The sequence below is a fragment of the Geotrypetes seraphini genome, chromosome 15 (assembly GCF_902459505.1).
Source record: "Geotrypetes seraphini chromosome 15, aGeoSer1.1, whole genome shotgun sequence".
Taxonomy (NCBI): domain Eukaryota; kingdom Metazoa; phylum Chordata; class Amphibia; order Gymnophiona; family Dermophiidae; genus Geotrypetes; species Geotrypetes seraphini.
The window spans coordinates 38,017,454-38,045,313 of NC_047098.1; the positions used below are offsets into that span (position 1 = coordinate 38,017,454).

Sequence of the window (27,860 nt, forward strand, 5' to 3'; positions counted from 1 at the left end):
CCCGACAGATCAGGGAACACGCGGCAAGAGTGCGCATGCGCGCGTAGTGTTTTATTATTATAGATTATAAAATTGCAAAACCAACAAAATTTGAAATTTGAAAGTTATTTATTTAAAGTTTTTCTAAACTATGTATGGGTAATTGTAACAATGGTGAAACTAAAGTAGATAGAATAGAATTGCTAATCAATGTGATGGATTTGCTTGTTTTTGAGTGCAAATGAACTCAGAACCAAAACGTAGCTTGATAGTCGGCTTGCAAACATGTATTTCATCATACACCACCTGCAGTCATTCTCTTGTTTTTCAATTTAATTTCTGTCAGAGCTGAAAATCCAAGTTTACAAAGATATGAAAATCCATAGTTTCATAGTTTATTTAAATTTTTGATTAAACGCTTATCCACAGATACAAAGTGTTGTACATAGTAATTTAAAATAGCTGGGAGACGAACATTTTTAAATTATTAGACATACACCAACTAAACAACATACTTATGACCTGAAAACATTGGGGAAAAAAGGGAAGAACCACAATTTCTTAGAAAGAATACATAAAAGGAAAATACAATAGGAGAAGGTGAAAAGTTAAAAAGTACAGTGTGTAAAAATCAGTTATAGGCATCTTTAAAAAGCATATGAAGCAAAAAAAAAAAAAAACACTCTTGATGATGTTTATAAGTATACTGTGTCAATGGTGTATGCAATATTTATAAACTTTATGCTCAGAATCATGGAGGCGATAACTGGGGAGGACCCCACCTCACCGCCCAATCATCGCATATAGAAAAGAATAAAAAGCGACTTCAAGTTTGTATACTTGTATACTAATGTGCCACTAGGGCTTAAAGTTCTTAACTTGTGTACGTCATATCATTCAAAGAAAACACAGCAAACTTATATTATAGCTTGCAGGTTCCGACGTGCCATGTTTCGTTCCTGCCTCAGGGAACCAATGGAGAATTTACAAGGATTTTTAGTAATGGGTGTAAGTGATTCTGAAAGAAATACAAAATTTAAACGAATTAATACTTTATTTGTACATAAATTAAAACATACCTTATTTTTACTATAAAAGTATCTTGGCTGTAAGGTTAGAACTCACCAAAGATGATAAAGAATGTCTCACGTAGTAAAAGGAGAACAATTCACACAGCTTCTTCCTGATGTTACAACGGCGGAAAGCCGCCAAGAATTTAAAGGCCTCAAATGTCACCACGTACACAAACCACGTGGTCATGCAACCGGCCACAATGTAACAAGGGACAACAAATTATAATGATAGAGACATTAAAGGGACTGGAAGTCAATGCAGAGATGTATATATGAAAAAATTACTAAAAAAATTTTACAAAAAAAAAAACTACAGAAAAAATAATAAACTGCAAACTGTAGTTTTTTTGTAAATTTTTTTGTAATTTTTTCATAAATACAAATGTTGTGTAATTGGCATTCTTTACTGAGCTTTGGTGCCTACCAGCATCTAGACCCGGGGAGGACTACAGAGATTGGGAGGTTGGGGAGATTGGAATGGGGATCAGGTAGAAGAAGGCTTATTGTTATAGGAGGGGGGGGGGGGCTATTGCTCTTTGGGATGTTTAGAGGGAAGGAGGAAACCTATTGCTTTTTAAGGATTTCTAATTAGAAAATGAATGGTATAAAACAAACTAAGGCCAGTACTGGGCAATCCTACATAGTCTGTGTCCCAGATATGGTAATTTGGTTTAGGATGAGCTGGGGAGGGCTTTGATAGAAGCTCCAGTGACAGGATGGTTAGGATAGGCTGGAGTGGGTTTCAATGACAACTCCAGCAGTGGGAACCTAAAGACAGTTCCGGGCGGACTTCTATGGTCTATTGCCCAGAAATATTAAAGAAAAGACAATTTAACTACTCTGAATTGACTCCCCAGTCATTAGCAGCAGTATAGAAGCTTTCAATAAACAATAATGAGTGTGACTATTAGACAGACTGAATGGACCATTCAGGTCCATATTTATTTATTTATTTGGATTTATATCCCGTCCTTCCAGAAGAGTTCAGAATGGGTTACAAGTTTACATACATAATAAAACATAACAGGGTATAATAATGTAGAGCAAGCCAGTATATTTTAGAACATGACATGATAGGACAATACATAGGGGAGCATGTTACTATGCTAAGGGGGTCAGGTGGGAAGGAAGACCAAACACTGCAAGGCCAGCCGAAGGGAGACTGTAGGAGCTGTGCCTAGTCCTGAGCAGATGGTAGCAGAGTTCTGAGCACATGGCAGAACAGTGAGCGGAGAGTGTGCTAGCAGGAAGAAGCAGAGAGAGGAGCAGAGAAGGCGGTGCTAGCAGGGGAAGAGACGAGAGCTAACTCCGCCCACCCCTGACATCACCAGCCAAACTCCCCCCCATAAAAGGGGACGAGCCAACGGCGCGCAGCCGTTTGGCGCGCGGTGAAGGCGAGCGGCAAAGGCGCTCGCCTTAGCGAGAGCGCCTTTGCGAAGGGCCTCAAGAAGGGCATCAAGAAAGGGCTATCAACTATAGCCGGACTCCCAACTTATAAGACTAGCTAACTAATCAATTGTCTTCAGTCTTTCTTTAGCGTTCTACCAAGTCTTTAACTATCAATCTACAACTTTCTACCAAGTCTTTAACTCTCAATCTTACAACTTTCTATCTCACCAACAAGCTACTAAATCTTTCTCACTAAACAGGCACACTAACAAACAGACGTTCTTAACTGACAATTAACTAACTGTTAACTAACTAACTACTACTACTAACTAACTAACTAACTACTCCATCCCTCAGACCAAGAACTAACTAACTACCTCTATCCCTCCCTCAACACTTACTGACCAACACCTAACAGCCCCCACCCTAACAAACATCCTAAAAAAAAAAAAAATTTTTTAATTAAGAAATAATAACAATAAACCTTTGTAATGGCAGGTAGGACTAGAAGCAGCAAGACTTCAATCAAAACAGGCAGTTCAGTCACCGAGAGCACCCAGGGGATGGCTATGGTCCGAGTACACATGGAAGGAGAACCAGGACGGAGGGCAGAGGTCTCTGTACAGACCGAGGCCATCCCCTCAAAGATGTCTACAGTCTCAACGCAGACAGAAGTAATGGTTCAACCGGACGAAAGCCTTTTGATGGAGCTAAAGAGCCTGAGAGAGGAGGTTCAGCGCTTAAGGAGCATCCGAGATGACGAGACCTTCATCGATGGAGTCATCCAGGAGCTGTCTCAGATCGCTGAACAGGAACCTGACAAGACCACCCTGGGAACACCCATAGCATCCAAAACGGCCACCTTGAGACAAACTACCGGAATGCAGGAAGTGGTTGGAGACGCTGACTCCTGGCAGTTGGTGACTTCCTCCACAAGAAAATGCAGAGGACCTAACTCTGTCTCTTTTTCCCCCTTACAGGACAGCTCAACATCGACACCTCATATCGCCCTGAGGAACAGATATCAGCTGCTACAGGAAGGTCCGGAGAAAGAGCTACAAGTAGTTGTTCAGCAGACGGTTCCAACTCCGGAATCAACAGTACAGCCCACCCCTAAGAAGCGCAGAGTGGTGGTCATCGGAGATTCGCTGCTGAGGGGCACCGAGGGACCAATCTGCAGACCAGACCTACAATCAAGAGAGGTCTGCTGTTTGCCAGGGGCCAGGATCCGGGATGTCACTGCTTGCATTGACAGACTCATCAAGCCCCGAGACCACTTCCCCATGGTTCTAATCCATGTCGGAACCAACGACACCACAAGGAGCAGCCCGGACAGCATACCTGAAGACTTCAGGGCCCTGGGGGAGAAGCTGAGGAGGATGGATGCGCAGGTAGTCTTCTCCTCGATTCTCCCATTGAGGGGCAAGGGCAGAGCCAGAGAGGATCGAATACAAAGGGCGAACGACTGGCTGCGAGGATGGTGCAAGGAGATGAACTTTGGGTTTCTGCACCATGGAGAAGCATTGCAAGGACTACAGGGACACGACGGGCTACACCTAACCAGAAGAGGGAAGAATGTCCTTGGACACCGCCTAGCCCGCCTACTCCACAGGGCTTTAAACTAGGTAAGTCAGGGGAGGGTACAGGCACAAACAACATACCAGGCGAACTAAAATGCCAATACATTTATGAGGCTGAGGAAAGTAGACACCGAAATTCTGGGTCAGGGGTGAGTGCACACACTTTTGAGTCGGGAGTAGGGTCACATCATATTTATGGGTCACATTGTAATTCCGGGTCTAGGGGGAGTACACACTGTAGTTCTGGGTATATGGGGAGTACACATTGTGGTTCTGAGCCTCAGGAAAGCACAAATAACACAAACAATGCTAAAGGTGTTCAAATAGCTCAAACAGGAATATCCCCATTGAGACATAACAAAAATATAACATGGAGGGCTATGTACGTCAACGCACACAGTTTAGGAAACAAGATCCTGGAATTGGAAACAGAAATAAGGAATGCCGACCTGGATGTGGTGGCGATATCCGAAACCTGGCTCACAGACTCCCACGGGTGGGACATGGTCATACCGGGTTACAACTTGCTTCGCCGGGACAGAGAGGGTAGGAAGGGAGGGGGTGTAGCATTATATACTAAAGATGACATTAAGGTCACGAGAATCTCAGATGTCCAGTATACTGGGGAATCCCTTTGGGTTAATTTGGCCAGAGGGAAGGACAAATGCTTGTATCTTGGCATAATTTACAGACCCCCAAGACAACAGGATGACCTGGATATGGAAATAATCGAAGATATAGAAAATATCACTTTGCGTGGGGACACAGTATTGCTAGGTGACTTCAACATGCCTGATGTGGATTGGGTTACACTTACCTCTGCTTCCGGCAGCAGCAGGAGGCTATTAAACTCTATGAAAGGAGCAAGCCTCAGGCAACTGGTGTTGGAACCGACAAGGGATCAGGCAATACTGGACCTGATACTTACCAATGGAGAAAGTGTCACAGAGGTCTCGGTGGGCGACACATTGGCCTCCAGTGACCACAACATGGTATGGTTCAATATCAGGAAAGGTTTCACTAAATCTACTACACTAACCAAAGTCCTCAAATTCAAGGACACAAATTTCAAAGAAATGGGAGACTTCGTTCACCAGGCGCTACAAAGCCAAGAAGAAACCGATAACGTGGAAAACATGTGGTCGACTTTGAAAGCAACCATACAAGAAGCAACAAACCGCTATGTAAAATCAGTAAGTAAACGGCGAAGGAACAATAAGCCACAGTGGTTTACTGCGGAGATCTCAGACCTGATCAAGGAGAAGAAAAAAGCATTCATCTCTTACAAACAATCAGGGAAGCAGGACTCTAGAGCAGACTACCTGGCCAAATCAAAAGCCGTCAAAACAGCAGTCAGGGAGGCTAAATTCCTCATGGAGGAGTCTCTAGCAAAGAACATCCAGAAGGGAGATAAATCCTTCTTCAGGCATATCAGTGATAGAAGAAAAAACTCAGGCGGGATTGTACGTCTTAGGAAACCAGACGGAGACTATGTGGAAAAGGATTCGGAAAAAGCCCAACTATTAAATGAATACTTCTGCTCAGTCTTCACCCGAGAAGCACCAGGGCTCGGCCCTCAGCTACAGACAAGGGTTGGCTCAGTTGACCCGTTTAGTAACTTTGAGTTTACGCCCAGCAGTGGCTACGGTGAGCTGTCAAGGCTCAAGGTTAGCAAGGCAATGGGGCCGGACAACCTGCACCCCAGGGTGCTTAGGGAGCTGAGTGATGTCTTGGCGGAGCCACTGTCCGCGCTCTTCAACCTCTCCCTTAGTACAGGCAGCGTCCCGTTGGACTGGAGGACGGCTAACGTCATTCCACTCCACAAGAAAGGCTCAAAGATGGAGACAGCAAACTACAGACCAGTGAGTCTAACATCGATAGTGAGCAAACTAATGGAAACTCTAATCAAACACCAATTAGATAAGATCCTGGATGAGGAGAATCTACGGGATCCCCGACAACATGGATTTACTAAGGGGAGATCCTGCCAATCCAACCTGATCAGCTTCTTTGACTGGGTAACGGGGAAGCTGGATATTGGGGAGTCCCTGGACATCGTGTACCTGGACTTTAGCAAAGCATTCGATAGCGTACCACACCGCAGGTTACTGAGCAAGATGAGTTCTATAGGATTAGGTGACACATTGACGAAATGGTTTGGGAGCTGGCTTGGAGGTAGGCTCCAAAGGGTGGTGGTGAATGGCACCCCCTCCGAAATGACGGAGGTGATTAGTGGAGTACCACAGGGCTCAGTCTTGGGCCCAATCCTATTCAACATCTTTATAAGAGACTTGGCAGAAGGGCTTTGAGGTAAAATAACATTATTCGCCGATGACGCCAAACTGAGTAATGTAGTGGGCAAATGCACAACAGACGAAGATTCAGTGCCCGACAACATGATGCACGACCTACTCCTACTGGAGCGATGGTCTAGGACATGGCAACTCAACTTCAATGCCAAAAAATGCAAAGTTATGCACCTGGGCAGCCAGAATCCATGCAAGTCTTATACCCTTAATGGCGAGATCCTAGCAAAAACGGTAGCAGAACGAGACTTGGGGGTAATCGTCAGTGAGGACATGAAGTCTGCCAATCAAATGGAGCAGGCTTCGTCCAAGGCAAGACAAATCATGGGCTGCATACGAAGGGGTTTCGTCAGTCGTAAGGCGGAAGTCATTATGCCATTGTATAGATCCATGGTGAGGCCCCACCTGGAATACTGTGTGCAATTCTGGAGGCCGCATTATCGCAAGGATGTGCTGAGACTGGAGTCGGTGCAAAGAATGGCCACCCGGATGGTCTCGAGACTCAAGGATCTACCATACGAAAAACGGCTTGACAAATTACAGCTATACTCGCTCGAGGAGCGCAGAGAGAGGGGGGACATGATCGAGACGTTCAAGTATCTTACGGGCCGCATCGAGGCGGAGGAAGATATCTTCTTTTTCAAGGGTCCCACGACAACAAGAGGGCATCCGTTGAAAATCAGGGGCGGGAAACTACGAGGTGACACCAGGAAATTCTTTTTCACTGAAAGAGTGGTTGATCGCTGGAATAGTCTTCCACTACAGGTGATTGAGGCCAGCAGCGTGCCTGATTTTAAGGCCAAATGGGATCGGCACATGGGATCTATTCACAGGGCAAAGGTAGGGGAGGGACATTAAGGTGGGCAGACTAGATGGGCCGTGGGCCCTTATCTGCCGTCTATTTCTATGTTTCTATGTTTATGTTTCTATGTTTCTATGCATAAGGCTCTACCTGGAAGTTATCTAGGTGCTCTCCAGTTTCAGTGCCAGCACCAGCATAGCTAACCGGGCAAATTCAGAACTGCTATTTGTATGCTCCTACCTGCCCAGTTAGCTATACAGGCAACAGCACTGAATATTGCTGGGACCTGCATAACTCCTGGCTCCTCCCCAACTCTGCCTGGAATGCCCCTCTCCTGTCCACTTTGAAAATGGCAAGGAAGCCCAATTAAGTGTCGCCGAATATCAGCAGCTGGTCTGCTGAGCACAATTGAAATCACTTTAAATATTGGGCTCTTTTGTTTATATTTATTTGGATATACACAGCTATACAAAGTAGGGTAAATATAATCAATTACTGATATTCAATTCATTAAAATGCTATACCAAGAATACCATAACATAAAATTAATTAAATATTTAATTTATTGATTTCTTTAATTCAATTCATACCGTATGGCTCCAGAAAAAGGAGGGTGGATTGAGACATCCGGGTTTTACTTCCATTGAAAGCAATGGAAGTAAGTAGGCCAAGTTAAGACATCTGGGTATTACTTCTATTGAAAGCAATGGAAGTAAAACCCGGATATCTCAATCTATCCTCCTTTTTCTGGAGCCATACGGTAACCCTACCAAAGAAGGGACAGCTAGTCTGAGCCCATTAGATGAATATAGCACATGAGAGGGCCTATGGCATATATTATGTGAAGCTAGGTATGATGGACAACCTGCGTAGATGCTCTTGTGAGTAAGAGACAAGATTTTGAGCTGAACCCTAAACTTGTTGAACGAGAGGAATGACATGATCAAATTTTCAGACATGACACAGAATTCAAATAGCACCACCTTGGGCTGATTGAAGACGATTCACTAGGGTGTTGGTAATACCAGCATAAACAAAGATGTGTAGTAACTGTAGAATAGAGAAAGGAAAATTGAACCGGTTTATCACGAAAAGAATGAACTGACAGAAACTGGCAGGAGGCTCTGAAACATATCAGAATGGTTCAAATGACAAAAGCTGGTTAATGATTGTGCCAAAATATTTAAAGAAATTGACTAGAGTAATCAGGCAGCCAAACAGAAAGGGACTATAACAGTGGTCTCCAACACGCGGTCTGGGGGCCACATGCGGCCTGTCAAGTACTATTTTGAAGCCCTCGGTATGTTTATCATAATCACAAAAGTAATGAATCTTTAGTTATAAATTACAATATTATTATTAAGACTTAACCAAAAGGAAAGATTTATAAATTATAGAGTTTTACCTCATGCAAAATTGTCATTTCTATAATAAGACATTAACTATTTTTTCTGAGGCCTCCAAGTACCTACAAACCCTTCAAAGGGTTTGAATTTGAGACCACTGGACTATATTATCATGAACCACCAGGTAACTATTTTGGCAGGATTTGGTTGCATCTAAACGTGATTGAAGTGGGCTAAGTAGAAGGAACTTCGCCACTGGTGAGACTGTGATTAATGATAGAAAGAATAAAGGAAAGGAGTGTGCAAGTGTTTAAGGAGAAAGGAAAGGATTAAGCAGACGGGCGATCTTTTTAGAAGAGGAATGCAGTTTTGTAAGAGAGAAACTGGTAACCTGGTTGAAAGAAGTCCAAGATTGGGTCAGTGTATCCTATGCTAAAGAGGTTGGACCAATCAAGTTAAGAGGGTTGGACTATTTATCCAAGGTAGGTATGGGGGTAGAGGATTTCAAAAAGGTGGCAGTGATCACTGATTTTTGAGTTGAAGTTAAGTAGCAAAGGAGTCATAAGAACATAAGAACATAAGAACTGCCATCTCCGGATCAGACCTTCGGTCCATCAAGTCCGGCGATCCGCACACGCGGAGGCCCTGCCAGGTGTACACCTGGCGTAATTTATAGTCCACCATATCTTTATATGCCTCTCTTAAGGAGATATGCATCTAGTTTGCTCTTGAAGCCTAGGACGGTCGATTCCGCAATAATCTCCTCTGGGAGGGCATTCCAGGTGTCAACCACTCTCTGAGTGAAGCAGAACTTCCTGACATTAGTCCTGAATCTGTCCCCCCTTAGCTTCATTTCATGTCCTCTAGTCCGTGTCAAATTGGACAATGTAAATAATCTTCTCTGCTCTATTTTGTCGATTCCTTTCAGTATTTTGAAGGTCTCGATCATATCCCCACGCAGTCTCCTTTTCTCAAGTGAGAACAATCCTAGTGTTATAAGTCTATCCTCGTATTCCAGTTTCTCCATACCCTTCACCAGTTTTGTTGCTCGTCTCTGCACCCTCTCCAGCAGTTTTATATCCTTCTTTAGGTAGGGAGACCAATGTTGGATGCAGTATTCCAAGTGCGGTCTGACCATTGCCCTATAAAGCGGCATTATAACTTTCTCCGATCTACTCGAGATTCCTTTCTTTATCATGCCCAACATTCTATTTGCCTTCTTTGCCGCTGCCGCGCATTGTGCCGACGGCTTCAGGGTCCTATCTATCAGTATACCCAGGTCCTTTTCTTGTTCACTCTTCCCCAGAGTTGCACCTGACATTGTATACTCGTATTCCTTATTCTTATTGCCTAAATGCATTACCTTGCATTTCTCCACATTTAACTTCATCTGCCATTTCTCCGCCCATGTTTCTAACCGACACAAGTCGCTCTGGAGTTCCTCTCTATCCTCCTGCGATCTGATTGCCCGGCACAGTTTTGTATCGTCTGCAAACTTGATGATCTCACTGGATGTTCCTTCCTCCAGGTCATTGATATAAACATTAAAAAGGATCGGCCCAAGTACCGAGCCCTGGGGTACACCACTAGTCACTTTCTCCCAGTCGGAGAACTTCCCATTTATGCCCACTCTCTGCTTTCGGTTTTCCAGCCATTTTCCTATCCATCTTTGTATATCTCCCTCTATGCCATGGCTTTGTAGTTTCCTGAGAAGTCTTTCGTGTGGAACTTTGTCGAACGCTTTCTGGAAGTCCAAGTATATTATGTCCACTGGCTTCCCACTATCAATTTGCTCGTTCACGGTCTCAAAAAATTGGAGTAAATTCGTCAAACATGATTTCCCTTTCCTGAATCCATGTTGACTGGGTTTCATCAAGTCGTGTGCGTCCAAGTGCCGGACTATGCTATCTTTGATCTTTGCCGGGGACAGACGTAAGACTCACAGGCCTATAGTTGCCCGGTTCCCCTCTCGATCCTTTTTTGAAAATTGGCGTGACGTTCGCTATCCTCCAGTCGTCCGGTATCTGTCCAGTTCTGATTGTCAGGTTTGCAAGTTTTTGCAATAACTCTCCGATTTCAACCTTCAATTCCTTTAAGACTCTCGGGTGAATTCCATCCGGTCCAGGGGATTTGTCACTTTTAAGTTTGTCGATCTGATAGTATATCTGGTCTAAGTCCACTTCAACTGTGGTGAGGCTATCTTCTATTTCTCCTGCAAACACTTTCTCCGCTTCAGGTATTGTTGAGGTGTCCTCCTTCGTAAAGATGGACGCAAAGAAGGAATTTAGTTTGTCTGCGATTTGTTTATCTTCAGTGATAGAAGGGCTTAGACTGCCTGAGGTCAAATTGTTTAATAAAAAGAATAATTTTTTTTTGGAGCAGTTAACTGGATTGTTAATAAAAATTGAATAATAAGATTTCTGCTTCTCTTTTAATTTCTTCCGACAGAACTGGTGGGCTGTTTTACAATGGGCAACACTATCTGGAGTTCTTTATCTCCAGTATCTTTTGGCCTGTCTGGTCTAGTGTTTAAGAAGCAGACAGGAATCACACCAAGGATGGCAGTGGGAAAGACAAAGACAGACTAGTCTTTGCAGAATGACAGAGTTCAGCGTGGTACCGAGAGTTTGGTCTTAAGAGGAAATCTTTTCTTTGAAAGAATGTTTAAAAAAGTCCTGGGGAAATCAAGAACTGAGTGAAGGGAGTGTTGAAGGTTCAATGTGTTTGATACCCCTAACCAAAGAAATCAAATCAGTTTAAAGTCCAACAGTTTGTAATAAGAATAGTCTAAGAGACAAGCCATCATCATTGAGGTATAATTGATGATTGGGGTCACTATCATCTTAACTGTCTCAAGATGGCCCCACCAAGTGAGATATAAAGTGGAAGAGAGGAACAGGATCAGAGAAGGCTGAACAAGATCAAGATGTGTTCAGACTAAGAAATAGGTGAGATGAAGAAGTTCAAAATGAAGAGGGAGACAAACATAGACAGTGTAAGATCCAGTGCATGTCCTGCTACTTGTGTTGGAAAGTCAAGATGTTACTGGAAGCCAGGATCAGAAAGTAATGCAAGGAAAACGACATCTTGTAATCGTGCAAGGTTATCTAGGTGGAAATTGAAGTCACTAGAGTTGAGGAGGTTGGGAAAATTGGTAGAGACTTTGGTTAGGGCCTGGAATAGAAAATCATATAATGTTGAACCAGAAAAGGGTAGGAAATAAATGAATAATACATGAAGAGAAGATTTCCAATCCAGATGAAAGATCAAAGTTGGGGTAGGGAAAGAGATCCAAGAGAAGCTCCATGAAAGGGAGGGTATTAGCAAGAATGGCAGCAATACTGCTTCACCTTCTGGCAGCTGTAATAATAATAAAACAATTTTTATTTATATACTGCAATACCTCATGGTTCAGTGTGGTTTACAATAAGATGTAAGTACTGTAAAAACACAGCGAATTTACACCACAAAACACAGTACATTATATATAAAATATAACATTAATAAATTATTAATTTATCTAGATTATACATGTTTATCAAATAGATAAGTTTTAATGATCTTCTAAAGGCCTGGTAAGAAGAAGAATTTAATATCAAACCACTAAAACTTTTGGGAAAGAGAGTGCAGTGTATCCATCCTTTATGCCGTGTTTTGGACAATTTTCTTTTTAGAAAATGTGCCCCATAGTCAACACGTTCCAGAAATTATTATATTTTGTGGAGCAATTCATCTATCCATCCCTCAACTTCCATCTCATAGTAACATAGTAAATGACAGCAGATAGAGACCTGAACAGTCCATCCAGTCTGCCCATTAGTTATTCTCATTAAAAATACATGATTAAGTTAACTTGTCTCTTCTTTGATATTTCTGGGCCATAGACTAAAAGCTACCTGGTATTGTCCTAGGTTCCAACTGCTGAAATTGCCATCTAAGCTCACTCCAGCCTATCTAATCATCCCGTTGTTTGCAGGATATCTACAGTAAAGTCTGGCCAGTAACGTCCTCATGTTCTAAGTTAGTGAAGTTCCCACTGATGCCCTCCCCAGCCCATCCTACACCGAATCACCATATATGGGACACAAACCATACAAGTCTGTCCAGTACCTGTCTTAGTTTTTTAATTTATACCGTTTGTTTTCTAATTAGAGATCCTCTCAAAGTTAAATGTTTGTTTAAAAAATAATGTTTTCAATAAAATCTTAAAATTTATTTCAGCATTCCACATAGATGGAGCCAGCAAAAAAAAAAAAGTCTTTGTATTATCAAGGGAAATGCTGCTGAAAATCCAAGTACGACTTGGTCAGAGGGACTTATCCATTGAACAGTCTACAGTACACTACTCAAAGAAGCCCTTCTGAATATTAACTCCATAGTTTCAGTTTTTAGATTAAGCAAAATAAGCTGTGATAGACAAGAAAAGAAAATGTCTACTAAATTTTCAACCTCTTTTGATGACTTTTTCATTATAACACATAGCTCTAGTGACATCTACAAGTGCTAACCAATTAATGCCTCAGGAATGAAAATATTAGAGAACGCCCTCACTTGGAAGAACACTGAACTTATGACAACACATTTTTAAAGGGACTGTGATCTTTGGATACCTTCAAAGGATATCCTGAAAAACTGGTTGTGAAAGAGGCATTTGCAGCAGTGTTGATGTAATTACAGTAATTATGTTGCTTGAATTGGAAAAAAGTGTATTAATAACAGTGTTGGGAACAGGGTGTGGAGTTTCTGGAGTCTAGGTCTCATAGAATTCAGAGTCACTGCCTCTGAGCAGTGCAGTATATATAGCATGTCCCAGGAGAACTAGGCAGTTGGTACAACCAGGAGAAAGGTACTGAAAGCACCTGTAATTCTTGTGTGGAAAGCAAGGTAAGGTATGCATTTTAATCTCTACATCAAAACTTTGAACAGTCCATTTTAGGGCTTGGATAGTGGCTTATACATTTCAATAATAATAACTGAGGAGGAAGTTTTCAGTGATGGCGATTGTTGTCAGGTTAGTTTATCATACTGCGTTATTTTGCTACAAATTGGGATATGTTAGACCAGGATCCTATTTTGTGCCATGAGAACCTGTGCTATAATAACCCAACTTGTGATAAAATAATCGGAATTAACAGCAGACCACATTGATAACTTATTCCCTGAATGTCTTAACTAGTGGCATTAAAGAACAAAAAATGAACCCTACTAGTTTCCCAGTGGTGGCTGTGTGACTGAGGGCTCTCCCGCTTAAGCATTTATTAATTTCTAATATAGTTGATTGAGTGTTCAGTTGGTCTTTGTCTCTTTCCCCTAGTCATTTTCCTCTCTTGGGGTTTGGGAGGTTTTTTCTAGTTTAACTAGTGGCATGACATAGTGCATATCATAGTGTCATTGGTATCTGGAAAAAGGGGCCCCTTACACAGTTTCAAGTTATTTTGCAATTACAACATTTAGTATGACCTTTGAAAATACATTAATATAATATGTGTGTGTGGGGGGGGGGGGGGAAGGGGGGTCTTAGTTAATTCATAATTTCTGTTCAAAGTGTCATCCTTTAGCCTTGACAAATTCACTAAGTCTTTGATGCTGTTGGCTCAATGAATTCTGGGGTTATAGAGATAAATATACATGCACACTTTTTGTTGTGATAGTTCAATGTCTTGTAGTAGTATAAAAGGAGCAGTAATTAGGCATTCAGGAATTTTCATATTATTCTCGGAACCTACAGATTAGCTGTGAAAGTCTCAGAGATCTGAGTTGCAGAAGAACAGAGTTCAAGGAGATTCCAGGGATCTAGAACAACAAAAAGAAAATTGGAGTTATAAAAGATGAAAGTGCCTATTGTGATATTTCAAATAGTGCAGCAGTTTCCATAAGTCATTCCAGTTCTTCAATTCTAAAAGACTTGAATTTCCTTAATCTATTTTCTCTATAACTGAACAAGACTTAAATTTCAGAGTATCCAGATTCTTGTTATTTTGTATTACCACTGAAGAGGAAAATGATGAGGGAATATATTGAGATAGGAGTTAGGAGTTAGAAAGCTAAGGTCATTCTGAAAACATGATGAGATGAAACTAGAGTAGGTCCATAGACCTAAAAGAGGTTTCTGCCTCTGAAAATTCTCCATAACTCTTGAACCAAATTAATGCAAAAATGGAAAAGGGTTTTTGATTCTAAAGCCCCATCTTAATCACTTACAAGTTGCAACATGTCATCAGAGAAAAAGATTTCAAGAATGAAACAATTAATTTGTAGTAGACAATACTAAGGTTTTATGTTTCTTGTCTGAATATTGTTTTCTTCTTGATAGGTTACAATGCAGATCTTTGTGAAAACCCTGACAGGCAAGACCATCACACTAGAAGTGGAATGCAGTGACACCATTGAGAATGTGAAATGCAAAATCCAAGACAAAGAAGGAATTCCTCCCGACCAGCAGAGATTGATCTTTGCCGGCAAGCAACTGGAAGATGGTCGCACCCTTTCTGATTACAACATTCAGAAGGAATCCACTCTTCACCTTGTGTTGAGGCTCAGAGGAGGTATGCAGATCTTTGTGAAAACCCTGACAGGGAAGACCATCACACTAGAAGTGGAATGCAGTGACACCATTGAGAATGTGAAATGCAAAATCCAAGACAAAGAAGGAATTCCTCCCGACCAGCAGAGATTGATCTTTGCCGGTAAGCAACTGGAAGATGGTCGCACCCTAGCTGATTACAACATTCAGAAGGAATCCACTCTTCACCTTGTGTTGAGGCTCAGAGGAGGTATGCAGATCTTTGTGAAAACCTTGACAGGGAAGACCATCACACTAGAAGTGGAATGCAGTGACACCATTGAGAATGTGAAATGCAAAATCCAAGACAAAGAAGGAATTCCTCCTGACCAGCAAAGATTGATCTTTGCCGGCAAGCAACTGGAAGATGGTCGCACCCTTTCTGATTACAACATTCAGAAGGAATCCACTCTTCACCTTGTGTTGAGGCTCAGAGGAGGTATGCAGATCTTTGTGAAAACCCTGACAGGGAAGACCATCACACTAGAAGTGGAATGCAGTGACACCATTGAGAATGTGAAATGCAAAATCCAAGACAAAGAAGGAATTCCTCCCGACCAGCAGAGATTGATCTTTGCCGGTAAGCAACTGGAAGATGGTCGCACCCTTTCTGATTACAACATTCAGAAGGAATCCACTCTTCACCTTGTGTTGAGGCTCAGAGGAGGTATGCAGATCTTTGTGAAAACCCTGACAGGGAAGACCATCACACTAGAAGTGGAATGCAGTGACACCATTGAGAATGTGAAATGCAAAATCCAAGACAAAGAAGGAATTCCTCCCGACCAGCAGAGATTGATCTTTGCCGGTAAGCAACTGGAAGATGGTCGCACCCTAGCTGATTACAACATTCAGAAGGAATCCACTCTTCACCTTGTGTTGAGGCTCAGAGGAGGTATGCAGATCTTTGTGAAAACCTTGACAGGGAAGACCATCACACTAGAAGTGGAATGCAGTGACACCATTGAGAATGTGAAATGCAAAATCCAAGACAAAGAAGGAATTCCTCCCGACCAGCAGAGATTGATCTTTGCCGGTAAGCAACTGGAAGATGGTCGTACCCTTTCTGATTACAACATTCAGAAGGAATCCACTCTTCACCTTGTGTTGAGGCTCAGAGGAGGTATGCAGATCTTTGTGAAAACCCTGACAGGGAAGACCATCACACTAGAAGTGGAATGCAGTGACACCATTGAGAATGTGAAATGCAAAATCCAAGACAAAGAAGGAATTCCTCCCGACCAGCAGAGATTGATCTTTGCCGGTAAGCAACTGGAAGATGGTCGCACCCTAGCTGATTACAACATTCAGAAGGAATCCACTCTTCATCTTGTGTTGAGGCTCAGAGGAGGTATGCAGATCTTTGTGAAAACCCTGACAGGGAAGACCATCACACTAGAAGTGGAATGCAGTGACACCATTGAGAATGTGAAATGCAAAATCCAAGACAAAGAAGGAATTCCTCCCGACCAGCAGAGATTGATCTTTGCCGGTAAGCAACTGGAAGATGGTCGCACCCTAGCTGATTACAACATTCAGAAGGAATCCACTCTTCACCTTGTGTTGAGGCTCAGAGGAGGTATGCAGATCTTTGTGAAAACCCTGACAGGGAAGACCATCACACTAGAAGTGGAATGCAGTGACACCATTGAGAATGTGAAATGCAAAATCCAAGACAAAGAAGGAATTCCTCCCGACCAGCAGAGATTGATCTTTGCAGGTAAGCAACTGGAAGATGGTCGCACCCTTTCTGATTACAACATTCAGAAGGAATCCACTCTTCACCTTGTGTTGAGGCTCAGAGGAGGTATGCAGATCTTTGTGAAAACCCTGACAGGGAAGACCATCACACTAGAAGTGGAATGCAGTGACACCATTGAGAATGTGAAATGCAAAATCCAAGACAAAGAAGGAATTCCTCCCGACCAGCAGAGATTGATCTTTGCCGGTAAGCAACTGGAAGATGGTCGCACCCTTTCTGATTACAACATTCAGAAGGAATCCACTCTTCACCTTGTGTTGAGGCTCAGAGGAGGTATGCCAGTGTTTATGTAAACATTGACTGACCATCATACTAGAAGTAGAACCCAGTGACATCACTGAGAATGTGAAGCCTAAAATCCAGGGCCTACAAGGTATTCTCCTAACCATCAGACATTGCTGGCAAACAGTTGAAAGTTGATCATAGTTTCAACTACAACATCCACAAAAATATCTACTCTTTACCTGGGGACTGACTAGGGAGTTATGCAAAATCTTTGTGAAATCCCAAAGAAGTAAAATCATTACTTTAGAAGCAGAACCCAATGCCTTCAATGAGAAGATGTTGTGAAAAATCCAGGACTTTCTATTTGGCAACAGCTGGAAGATTGTAGTTTAAAGGACTGCCACTTAGTCCAAAAGCATACTAAGCATTATCTCTTTTTGTTTCTCAGAGGAATAACAGAGATTTTATGAAAATGAAAGCAAAAAGATGCTCCTGCTACAGATTTGCTATAGTGATTTCTCAAGACCTTCCCACAGAAAAGTACATCTACTTATCATTTCTATAACGTTGCTAGATGTACACAACTCCCAGAATTCAGTAAGACAGCAAGCTATTCTTGACAGCCTTGGTGTGCAACATTCAGTAAATGTTCTAAAAAGAAATTTAAGATGCAGCACAACCTAAATTCTATTGTTTCCCAGTATTGTATATGTGTTGAAAATCATACTTCTATTCCAATTTGTTTTTTGCCAAGTGTGGATTCATTGGGCTTCCAGTGTATATTTTTTAGAAGTGCTTTGACAACTGTTTTTATTAGTTTAATAAAGCATTGCTTAAACCAATAACTGTTTGGCAAAAGGTTTTTCTATATAGCAAACATGAACCTCTGTGATTATATAACTAGAAATGCATTCATAAATTATGCTACAACAGAAGATGTGGCCCACTGTCTGTAGTCCAGAAGAGAAGCTTGTTAGACCTTCCATTCTAATACTTCTAAGAAAGGAAAATTCAGGAAATTTAGGATGTTCAATTCCATTGTTGCTTTAAGAAGATGTTGCTTTATTTATCTCCTGCCCTCTAGGATCATGGAACTAGAATAGATTCAATAAATGTGACACTTAAAAATTGGTGCTCACTGCTATTCTATAATGGGCATTCAAAGATGAGAGCCCATTATAGAAGAGCAATGCATGCTGATTTTGGCACCCAGGATTTGCAACCAGTGGTGTAGCAATGAGGGAGAGCCTTGGGGTCATGGCCCACCCACTTTGGGCTTTGGCCTCTTCCAAACCTGCAGTACCCCCTTAAGCAGCTGGTGGAAATGCTGATGCCTAACCAGCCAAAGAAATGCAGTGCCCAGACGCTCCCCTCTTCCTTGCAATGCTTCTGTAAAGCATAAGTCCACGGTGTGTCTCCTGCTGCTTCCTGTGGAACTTCTCATACATGCTAATTTCGTGCAAGAACTGAGCATGCTCAGAGAGTTCTAGATTCGGTGGCTGGAGGTAGGCCACTGACTTCCACATTACAGAAGCAGTGGAAGTAAGAGGGGAGCAGATTGGGCACAACATTTCATTGAATGGCGGGGCATTGGCATTCCTGCCAGCAAAGGTATAGTAACATAGTAACATAGTAGATGACGGCAGATAAAGACCCGAATGGTCCATCCAGTCTGCCCAACCTGATTCAATTTAAATTTTTTTTTTTTTTCTTCTTAGCTATTTCTGGGCGAGAATCCAAAGCTTTACCCGGTACTGTGCTTGGGTTCCAACTGCCAAAATCTCTGTTAAGACTTACTCCAGCCCATCTACACCCTCCCAGCCATTGAAGCCCTCCCCTGCCCATCCTCCTCCAAACGGCCATACATAGACGCAGACCGTACAAGTCTGCCCAGTAACTGGCCTAGTTCAATCTTTAATATTATTTTCTGATTCTAAATCTTCTGTGTTCATCCCACGCTTCTTTGAACTCAGTCACAGTTTTACTCTCCACCACCTCTCTCGGGAGCGCATTCCAGGCATCCACCACCCTCTCCGTAAAGTAGAATTTCCTAACATTGCCCCTGAATCTACCACCCCTCAACCTCAAATTATGTCCTCTGGTTTTACCATTTTCCTTTCTCTGGAAAAGATTTTGTTCTACGTTAATACCCTTTAAGTATTTGAACGTCTGAATCATATCTCCCCTGTCTCTCCTTTCCTCTAAGGTATACATATTCAGGGCTTCCAGTCTCTCCTCATACGTCTTCTGGCGCAAGCCTCCTATCATTTTCGTCGCCCTCCTCTGGACCGCCTCAAGTCTTCTTATGTCTTTCGCCAGATACGGTCTCCAAAACTGAACACAATACTCCAAGTGGGGCCTCACCAATGACCTGTACAGGGGCATCAACACCTTCTTCCTTCTACTGACTACGCCTCCCTTTATACAGCCCAGAATCCTTCTGGCAGCAGCCACTGCCTTGTCACACTGTTTTTTTGCCTATATTTAGTGCACATGCATGGGGGGGGAAGGAGTAATGTGTAGCTCCCCCAGTCCACCCCTGGTTCCCTCCCACAAACTTGGATAGCTGCATATGCCCTGCTTGTGTCTGCTGAAACCACCTGTAATTCCTGGCACCCTGTATTTTATATATATAACTGGATAAGACTTCTCAGTATGCAAATAAGCAAAATATATATCTGACTTATAAAATATGTAAAGTGTTCACATACACTCAGAATTGTGAAATTTGACCAAGAACATTAGCTCCTATAGCCAAACCCACCGCCCCATCACTGTATATGACTTATTTTGAAAAACAGCTTGAAAAGGACATACTGTTCAAGTGCTCAACTAATTTTCAATGGCAAAAGAGAGAAAGAAGTTCCCTGTATTTTATAACACTGAGCACAAATTTTAAGAATGCCCCTGACCTGCCCATGTACCTTCCAGGATTACACCCCCTTTTGGGTTGCATGCTTAGGGGCTGATTCTATAAATCAGCGATCTCAAACTCGCGGCCTACGGGCTGCATGCGGCCTTCCAGGTACTATTTTGCGGCCCGCGGTCTGGACACGATGATCAACTGCTCTCTTGCTGCAGTCAATTGTTCCGGTCAAAGCTGCGGCCGGCGGCAGCACCTCGCACCATCCACACCAGCATTTCTCTTCCCCCTTCCCTTCCTTGTGGAGCAGTAGCATGTCTGTCCGGCTCCCTTGCTGCAGTTGATCATTCCGTTCAAAGCCGGGGATGGTGGCTCCTTGCGCTATACACACCTGCGTCGGAAGCCTCATTAGAGGCTTTGAATGGAACAATTGACTGAGCAAGGGAGCCGGCCAGACATGCTTCTGCTCCACAAGGAAGGGAAGGAGGAAGAGAAATGCTTCTGCTGCACAGGAAAGGGGGAAGAGAAATGCTGCTGCTGCTGCACAGGGAAAGGGAGGGGGAGGGAAGGGGGAAGAGAAATGCTGCTGCTGTTGCTGCTGCACCCAATTGGGGAAAGAGAGGGAAGGAAGGAGAAGGAAGACAAGGGAAAGGAGAGGAACAAGAGATGCCAAGTTCATGGGAGGGAGGGAAGGATAGAATACCAGACCATGGAGGGAGAGGGAGAGATGCCAGGGCATGGGGGGAAGGGAAGGAGACAGATGCCAGACCAGGGGAAAGGAAGGAAGGAGGGAGGGAGGGAGGGAGAGAAAGGAAGTAAAGAGATGTCAGACCATGGAAATAGGGATGGAAGAAGAGATAGGAAAGGAAGGTAGGACATGAAAACTTAGATTTTGAAAACAAAGCTGAAAAATTGAATATTAAGTTAATGCCAAAGATGGATGCAAGGCAGAAAGTGAAGGCAGAAAGAAAAACATTCAAAGGACAAGGCGGCCCTGGAAACATAGTTAAAAGCAAAGAAAAATAAAGTCACCAGCCAACAAAGGTAGGGAAAATGATTTTATTTTCAATATAGTGATTGAAATGTGTCAGATTTGAGAAAGGAAAGATATTAAACTTTAAATGTGAGGGCTGCAGAAAAAAATGGTTAGTCTTATTAAAGAAATGACAATTTTGCATAAGGTAAAAACTCTTTATTGTTTATAAATCTTTCCTTTAACTGTTAAAGGAAAGATTTATAAGAACATAAGAAGTTGCCTCCGCTGAGTCAGACCACAGGTCCATCCTGCCCAGCGGTCCGCTCCCGCGGCGGCCCATCAGGCCTAATTGCCTGAACAGTGTCCATGACTATTTTTGTAACTGCCTCTGATCCTCTAATTCTATCCCTATTACCTACCTCTACTCTTATCTGTACCCCTCAATCCCTTTGTCCTCCAGGTACCTGTCCAGACCCTCTTTGAAGCCCTGTAGTGTGCTTCTACTTATCACATCCTCCGGTAGCACGTTCCATGTATCCACCACCCTCTGAGTGAAAAAGAACTTCCTGGCGTTTGTTCTAAACCTTTCCCCTTTCAGTTTCTCCGAGTGCCCCCTTGTGCTTGTGGTTCCCCGTAATTTGAAAAATCTGTCCATGTCCACTTTTTCTATGCCCTTCATGATCTTGAAGGTTTCTATCATGTCTCCTCTAAGTCTCCGTTTTTCCAGGGAGAAAAGCCCCAACTTCTTCAGTCTGTCAGTATATGAGAGGTCTTCCATACCCTTTATTAGCTTAGTTGCTCTTCTCTGGACTCTCTCAAGTACCGCCATGTCCTTCTTGAGGTACGGCGACCAGTACTGGACACAGTACTCCAGGTGTGGGCGCACCATTGCACGATACAGTGGCAGGATTACTTCTTTCGTCCTGGTTGTGATACCCTTCTTAATGATGCCCAACATTCTGTTCGCCTTCCTTGAGGCTGTGGCGCACTGTGCTGACGCTTTCAATGATGTGTCTACCATCACTCCCAGGTCTCTTTCAAGGTTACTCACCCCTTGCGGTGATCCCCCCATTTTGTAAGTGAACATCGGGTTCTTTTTCCCTACATGCATGACCTTGCATTTTCCTATGTTGAAGCTCATTTGCCACTTTTCAGTCCACTCATCCAGCGTTGTCAGATCTTTTTGGAGGTCTTCGCAGTCCTCCATGGTTTTGACCCTGCTGTATAGTTTAGTGTCATCCGCAAATTTAATAACCTCACATTTTGTTCCCGCCTCCAGGTCGTTGATAAATATATTGAACAGGAGCGGTCCCAGCACCGACCCCTGCGGAACTCCGCTCGTGACCCATTGCCAGTCTGAGTAATGGCCTTTTATTCCAACCCTTTGTTTCCTGTCCGCCAGCCAGTTTTTGATCCATCGGTGGACCTCCCCTTGCACCCCGTGGTTCCATAGCTTCCTTAGCAGTCTTTCATGTGGTACCTTGTCGAAGGCTTTTTGGAAGTCAAGGTAAATGATGTCTATAGATTCCCCTTTATCCACCTGGCTGCTTACCCCCTCAAAGAAGTATAATAAGTTAGTGAGGCATGACCTGCCCTTGCAGAAGCCATGCTGGCTCGGCTTTAGTTGCCCAGTGTTTTCGATGTGTTCCCAGATGCAGTCTTTAATCAGCGCTTCCATCATCTTTCCCAGGACCGAGGTCAAGCTCACCGGCCTGTAGTTTCCTGGGTCTCCCCTTGAGCCTTTCTTGAAGATGGGCGTGACATTTGCTATTTTCCAGTCTTCCGGAATCTCTCCAGTTTTTAAGGATAGGTTGCATATTTGTCGAAGTGGCTCAGCTATTTCGTTCCTTAGTTCCTTGAGTACCCTTGGGTGAATGCCGTCCGGACCTGGCGATTTGTCGCTCTTTAGCCTGTCTATCTGTCTAAGGACACCCACTTTGCTCACCTCCAGTTGGACCAGATTTTCATCCTGATCTCCTTTTACAATCTCCTCAGGTTCCAGAATGTTGGTTTTGTCCTCTCTCGTGAAGACTGACGTGAAGAACTCGTTTAACCTGTCAGCTATCTCTTTTTCCTCTTTTACCACTCCCTTTCTGTCTCCATCATCCAAGGGTCCCACTTCCTTTCTTGCCGGTTGCTTCCCCTTGACGTACCTGAAGAATGATTTGAAGTTTGTTGCTTCCCCCGCCAGTCTCTCTTCATATTCTCTTTTTGCTTTCCTAACCACTCGGTGACACTCCTTTTGATGTTTTTTATGTTCCTTTTGGTTGTCCTCTGATCGATCCTTTTTCCATTTTTTGAAAGATGCCTTCTTGTCATTTATCGCCTTTTTCACTGCATTTGTTATCCACACTAGGTTTTTAGTTCTATTCTTCTTGCACCCTTTCCTGAACTTGGGGACGCACAGGGTCTGTGCTTCGTGCACCGTGTCCTTAAGTAGGGTCCAGGCTTTTTCTACAGACTCCATCTTCCTTGCGGTGTTGTTGAGTTTCTTTCCCACCATTTTCCTCATGCCATCATAATTCCCTTTTTTGAAGTTGAGTGCTGTCGTTGTAGTTCTATTCACCTTTGTAGATCCAATTTCTAGCCTGTACTGGATCGTGTTGTGGTCGCTGTTTCCTAGTGGGGCTAGTACCGCCACCTCCTTGGCGGGTCCCCCTAGTCCGTTGAAGATTAGGTCAAGAGTTGCATCCCCCCGTGTTGGTTCTGTGACCAGCTGTTCCATAAAACAGTCCCTTGTGACCTCCAGGAATGCGGTCTCCCTCATGCAGTTTGAGTGCCCGATACTCCAGTCTATTCCCAGGTAGTTGAAGTCCCCCATCACCACCACACTTCCGCTTTTGCATACTTGCCTCATTTCAGCCTCCAGATCCTGGTCGGTTTCTTCCGTTTGTCCAGGTGGGCGATAGTACAGACCTAATTTTATGTCTGCTCCAGAACCTCCGGATAGCTTAACCCATAGTGATTCCAAGTCATCCGCCCTTACTGCTGTTTCCATCCTGGTTGAAGGTATGGAATCCTTTATATATAGCGCTATTTCTCCACCCTTTTTGTGTGGCCTATCTCTCCTGTAGAGTTTGAACCCTGGCAAAGCCACATCCCATTCATTCTCATCGGTCCACCATGTTTCTGTGACTCCAATTATGTCTAGGCCCTTTTTGCTGGCTAAGACTTCCAGCTCTCCCATTTTAGCCCTTAGGCTCCTAGCATTAGTGTATAGGCAGTGTAAGTCCTGGTTGTTCGCCTTTCTTGCTGGTTTTCCTTGTGGTTTGGCACTCCTGGCGACCCCCTCATGGGTTGCCAGTCCCCAAGCCTCATCCCGGACATCCTCCTCCTGTGGGGTGTCTGTTTTCTCCTCAGCCCGTTTCCCCATTTTTGGTTCAACATCCTTGGCCCTGGTGCTCTGCATTGCGTCCTTAGGTCCTTTACCCAAAAATTTCCACTCAGTCCTCTGCATTGCGTCCTTAGGTCCTTTTCCCAAAAATTCCCACTCAGTCCTGATCCCTTTTTTACAATCTCCTTGCCCAGTGTCCTTGGCCCCCTGTATTGTATCCTTTGGTCCTTCTTCAAAAAATTCCCACTCAGTTCCAAGCCCTCTTTTACAATGTCCTTGCTCAGTATCTTTATTTGATACTTTTGTCTGATGTGTCAGTTCGACTGTCAGCTTTCCCCTCTTCCTCAGTTTAAAGCCAAATCTATGATGTTCTGGACGTTGCGTGCCAGCATCCTTGTCTCAGTCGTGCTCAGATGCAGTCCGTCTCTCCTGTAGAGCTTATTCTTTCCCAAGAAAGTTGTCCAGTTCCGAATAAAAAGGAAACCCTCCTCTTCGCACCATCTCCTGAGCCAACCATTTATTGCTTGTAGTTCACTCTGCCTCCTTGTGTCCGCTCTCGGTACTGGCAGGATCTCCGAGAAGGCTATCTTCCTTGCCCTCAGTTTCAGTCTCCTCCCCAGGATCCTGAATTGATCAGTTAGCGCAGTCCTGTTGTAGTTTCTCCTGCTGACGTCGTTGGTTCCTACATGGATTACTACAGCTGTCTCCTCCGTCTCAGCCCCTTCCAGGATCCTCTCGATTCTGTCGATGACGTCCTTCGTTCTGGCTCCTGGGAGACATGTCACTATAGAGAGTTTTACCTCATGCAAAATTGTCATTTCTTTAATAAGACATTAACTATTTTTTCTGCGGCCCTCCAAGTACCCACAAATCCAAAATGTAGCCCCACAAAGGGTTTGAGTTTGAGACCACTGCTATAAATGGTGCCTAAATCAGCCAGTGCCTAGAAAAATGGCACCGTCTGTGTGTTAATCCTGCTTAGGTGCCATTTACAGAATCATGGCTAGTGGTACCTGAAATGTCCAGGGTTTTAAAGACATACATTTTAGGAGAATCATGTTTATTGGCACCTAAGTCACACTCTGCCTAAAGAAAAGCCCACTTAGGAATTAGGCACCACTAAATTTGATTCTCCTATTTGCCTATCGTTTATAGAATCGGATAGGTACTTATCACCCAATTAAAATGTTTTAAAACAATTATTGAGGCTATTATGGATATTTTGCCAATTAAGTTAGGCACCTAAGAGGCGCACTTTATAGAATCAGCCCCTTAGGGCGCCCATTGTACAGAATAGCGCATAACAAAACGTGCTCCCAATTTCAAATTGGTGCCAATTAGCACCCAAATATTGGCACTAATTGGCTCCTTTGTCAATTTAATTGAGTACTATTTTCGACTGGCATCCAATTATAGGCACCATATATAGAAGCCAGGGGATGATGTTCCTCCCAGAGTGCAAGAGAAATAGGCAGTGGCTTAGTAAAGAGGGGAAGGTCTGTTCCAGGCACCACTTTGGTGGGGGCACTGGCCCTTGTCCTCCTCTCCGCCCCTTCACATTCCTCCTCCCACCATGCATGCGCCTTCACTTTTCCCCTACCTTACCTCTAGCTCTTCGCTGGTGCGAGCAGCAACTCCAACCTGCTGCTCATGCCAGCATTGGCTCTCCCTCTGACGTCATTTCAGGGTCCCGCACCTAGGAAATAATGTCAGAGGGAGAGCCGATGCCGACATGAGCAGCAAGTTGCTGATGCTGCTTGTATTGGGACAGAGGAGGGTGGGGGAGGAGTGCCACCACCCCGAGTGCCTCTCACCCATGCTATGCCACTGGAAATAGGGATATGCGTTTGTTTAAAAAAGTGAGGAATCCAATCCCAATGAAATTCATTAACGTGTTTCATAGGGTGGGGGGTGGTAACCTGCAGCGAGGCAGGTATAACCCTAACATCAAAGGGAGTAGAATGACATGCACAAACATTGGCTGGACCAGAATGTTGGGCATTATCAAAAAAGATATCGCTACCAGAACCAAGGAAGTTATCCTCCCACTGTATAGGGCAGGGGTCTCAAAGTCCCTCCTTGAGTGCTGCAATCCAGTCGGGTTTTCAGGATTTCCCCAATGAATATGCATGAGATCTATGTGCATGCATTGCTTTCAATGCATATTCATCGGGGAAATCCTGAAAACCCGACTGGATTGCGGCCCTCAAGGAGGGACTTTGAGATCCCTGGTATAGGGCGATGGTGAGACCACATCTGGAGTACTGCGTTCAATACTGGTTGCCGTACCTTAAGAAGGATATGGTGATACTTGAGAAGGTCCAGAGAAGAGCAACAAAAATGATACAGGGTATGGAAAACCTTTTGTAAGCTGAGAGACTGGACAAGCTGGGGCTCTTTTCCCTGGAAAAGCGGAGACTTAGAGGGGATATGATAGAAACTTACAAGATCATGAAGGGTATAGAGAAGGTAGAGAGGGACAGATTCTTCAGACTGGCAGGTGCAACAAAGACTAGAGGGCACTCGGAAAAATTGAAGGGAGACAGATTCAGAACAAATGCTAGAAAGTTCTTCTTCACTAAGAGGGTGGTGGACACCTGGAATGCGCTTCCAGAGGAGGTGGTAGAGCACCGTACGATTTTGAGCTTCAAAGTGGGCTTGGACAAGTTCCTGAAAGAAAAGGGGATTGAAGGGTACAAATAGAGGGTTACTATACAATACAAAATGCTTTAGAGTAATAGATCACTTACAGATCATTGACCTGGGGGGCCGCCGCGGGAGCGGACTGCTGGGCATGATGGACCTATGGTCTGACTCGGCAGAGGCGATGCTTATGTTCTTATGACCATGTTGCGTTTTATCTGCCGTTATTTACTGTTCCTGTGTATTTTGTTTTCTAGTTTTGTGAAATAGGTCATACTGAAATGAAAGTAAAAACAAAACTTAAAATGAAACAAAAGAAAATCCTCTAGGTATCCTGCCCCCCCCCCTGCACAGCACTAAATAGAAATAGTAAGTTGAATATTTTATAAAAATCTTCTAGGATGCTCTGCTTGATATGTGGTGTGGCTGCACATTCCCCACCCTTATTTTTCCTAAAGAGATGTCTCCTAATTTCTTTCCTAACTTTCCATTTGAAACTAAATTTTCTAGCACCAGGCAATAGGAACGTACCCCAGAATGAATTAATAAATAGGGATCAGCTATAGTTTGCAACAGCATGGGAAAGGTCAATGACATATCCCACGTTGATGCATGTTAGCAAATGAAAGTAATCAGAAAAAAACATAGGGGTTGATATTCAGATGGCAGCACTCGATGTTTTGCTGCCATTGGCATTATGCCCTTAAATTCAATGCTGGGCCATGTCCAGGCTCTGGCATTGAATTTCCAGATTTATATAGCCAGCAAAACCATAGCTAGTTAAGTATGATATTCAGCACTTAACTCGCAATGCCAGACTGCATAAAGATAGGACTGACTTTTCTGTGGTTCTATTTACTGTATATACTCAAATATAAACCCATTTGAATATAAACCAAAGTACCATTTTTCTCCTAAAAAGGGGCAAAAAAGGTTAACTCAAATATAAACCAAGGGTTTATATTCAAGTGCTCCGCCCCGCCAGGCTCTGTACCCAGCCCCCTCCCTCCCCTGATGCCC

General features: G+C 43.5%; 1 protein-coding gene and 1 long non-coding RNA gene across 2 annotated transcripts; one reads left to right on the top strand and one right to left on the bottom strand.

Moving 5' to 3' along the window:
- Window positions 1–360: 360 nt before the first annotated feature.
- On the bottom strand, window positions 361–27,114 carry LOC117348865. The gene is made up of 3 exons (XR_004537060.1): window positions 26,948–27,114; window positions 14,202–14,268; window positions 361–997 (listed from the first exon to the last, which is right to left on the bottom strand). It is a non-coding gene; the product is annotated as an uncharacterized LOC117348865 (long non-coding RNA).
- On the top strand, window positions 13,212–17,869 carry LOC117348862 (polyubiquitin-C-like). Its single transcript, XM_033921429.1, has 2 exons — window positions 13,212–13,359; window positions 14,789–17,869. Exon 2 carries the CDS (start codon window positions 14,795–14,797, stop codon window positions 17,090–17,092), a length of 2,298 nt encoding a protein of 765 aa, XP_033777320.1. The 5' UTR covers window positions 13,212–13,359; window positions 14,789–14,794; the 3' UTR covers window positions 17,093–17,869.
- Window positions 27,115–27,860: the final 746 nt, after the last annotated feature.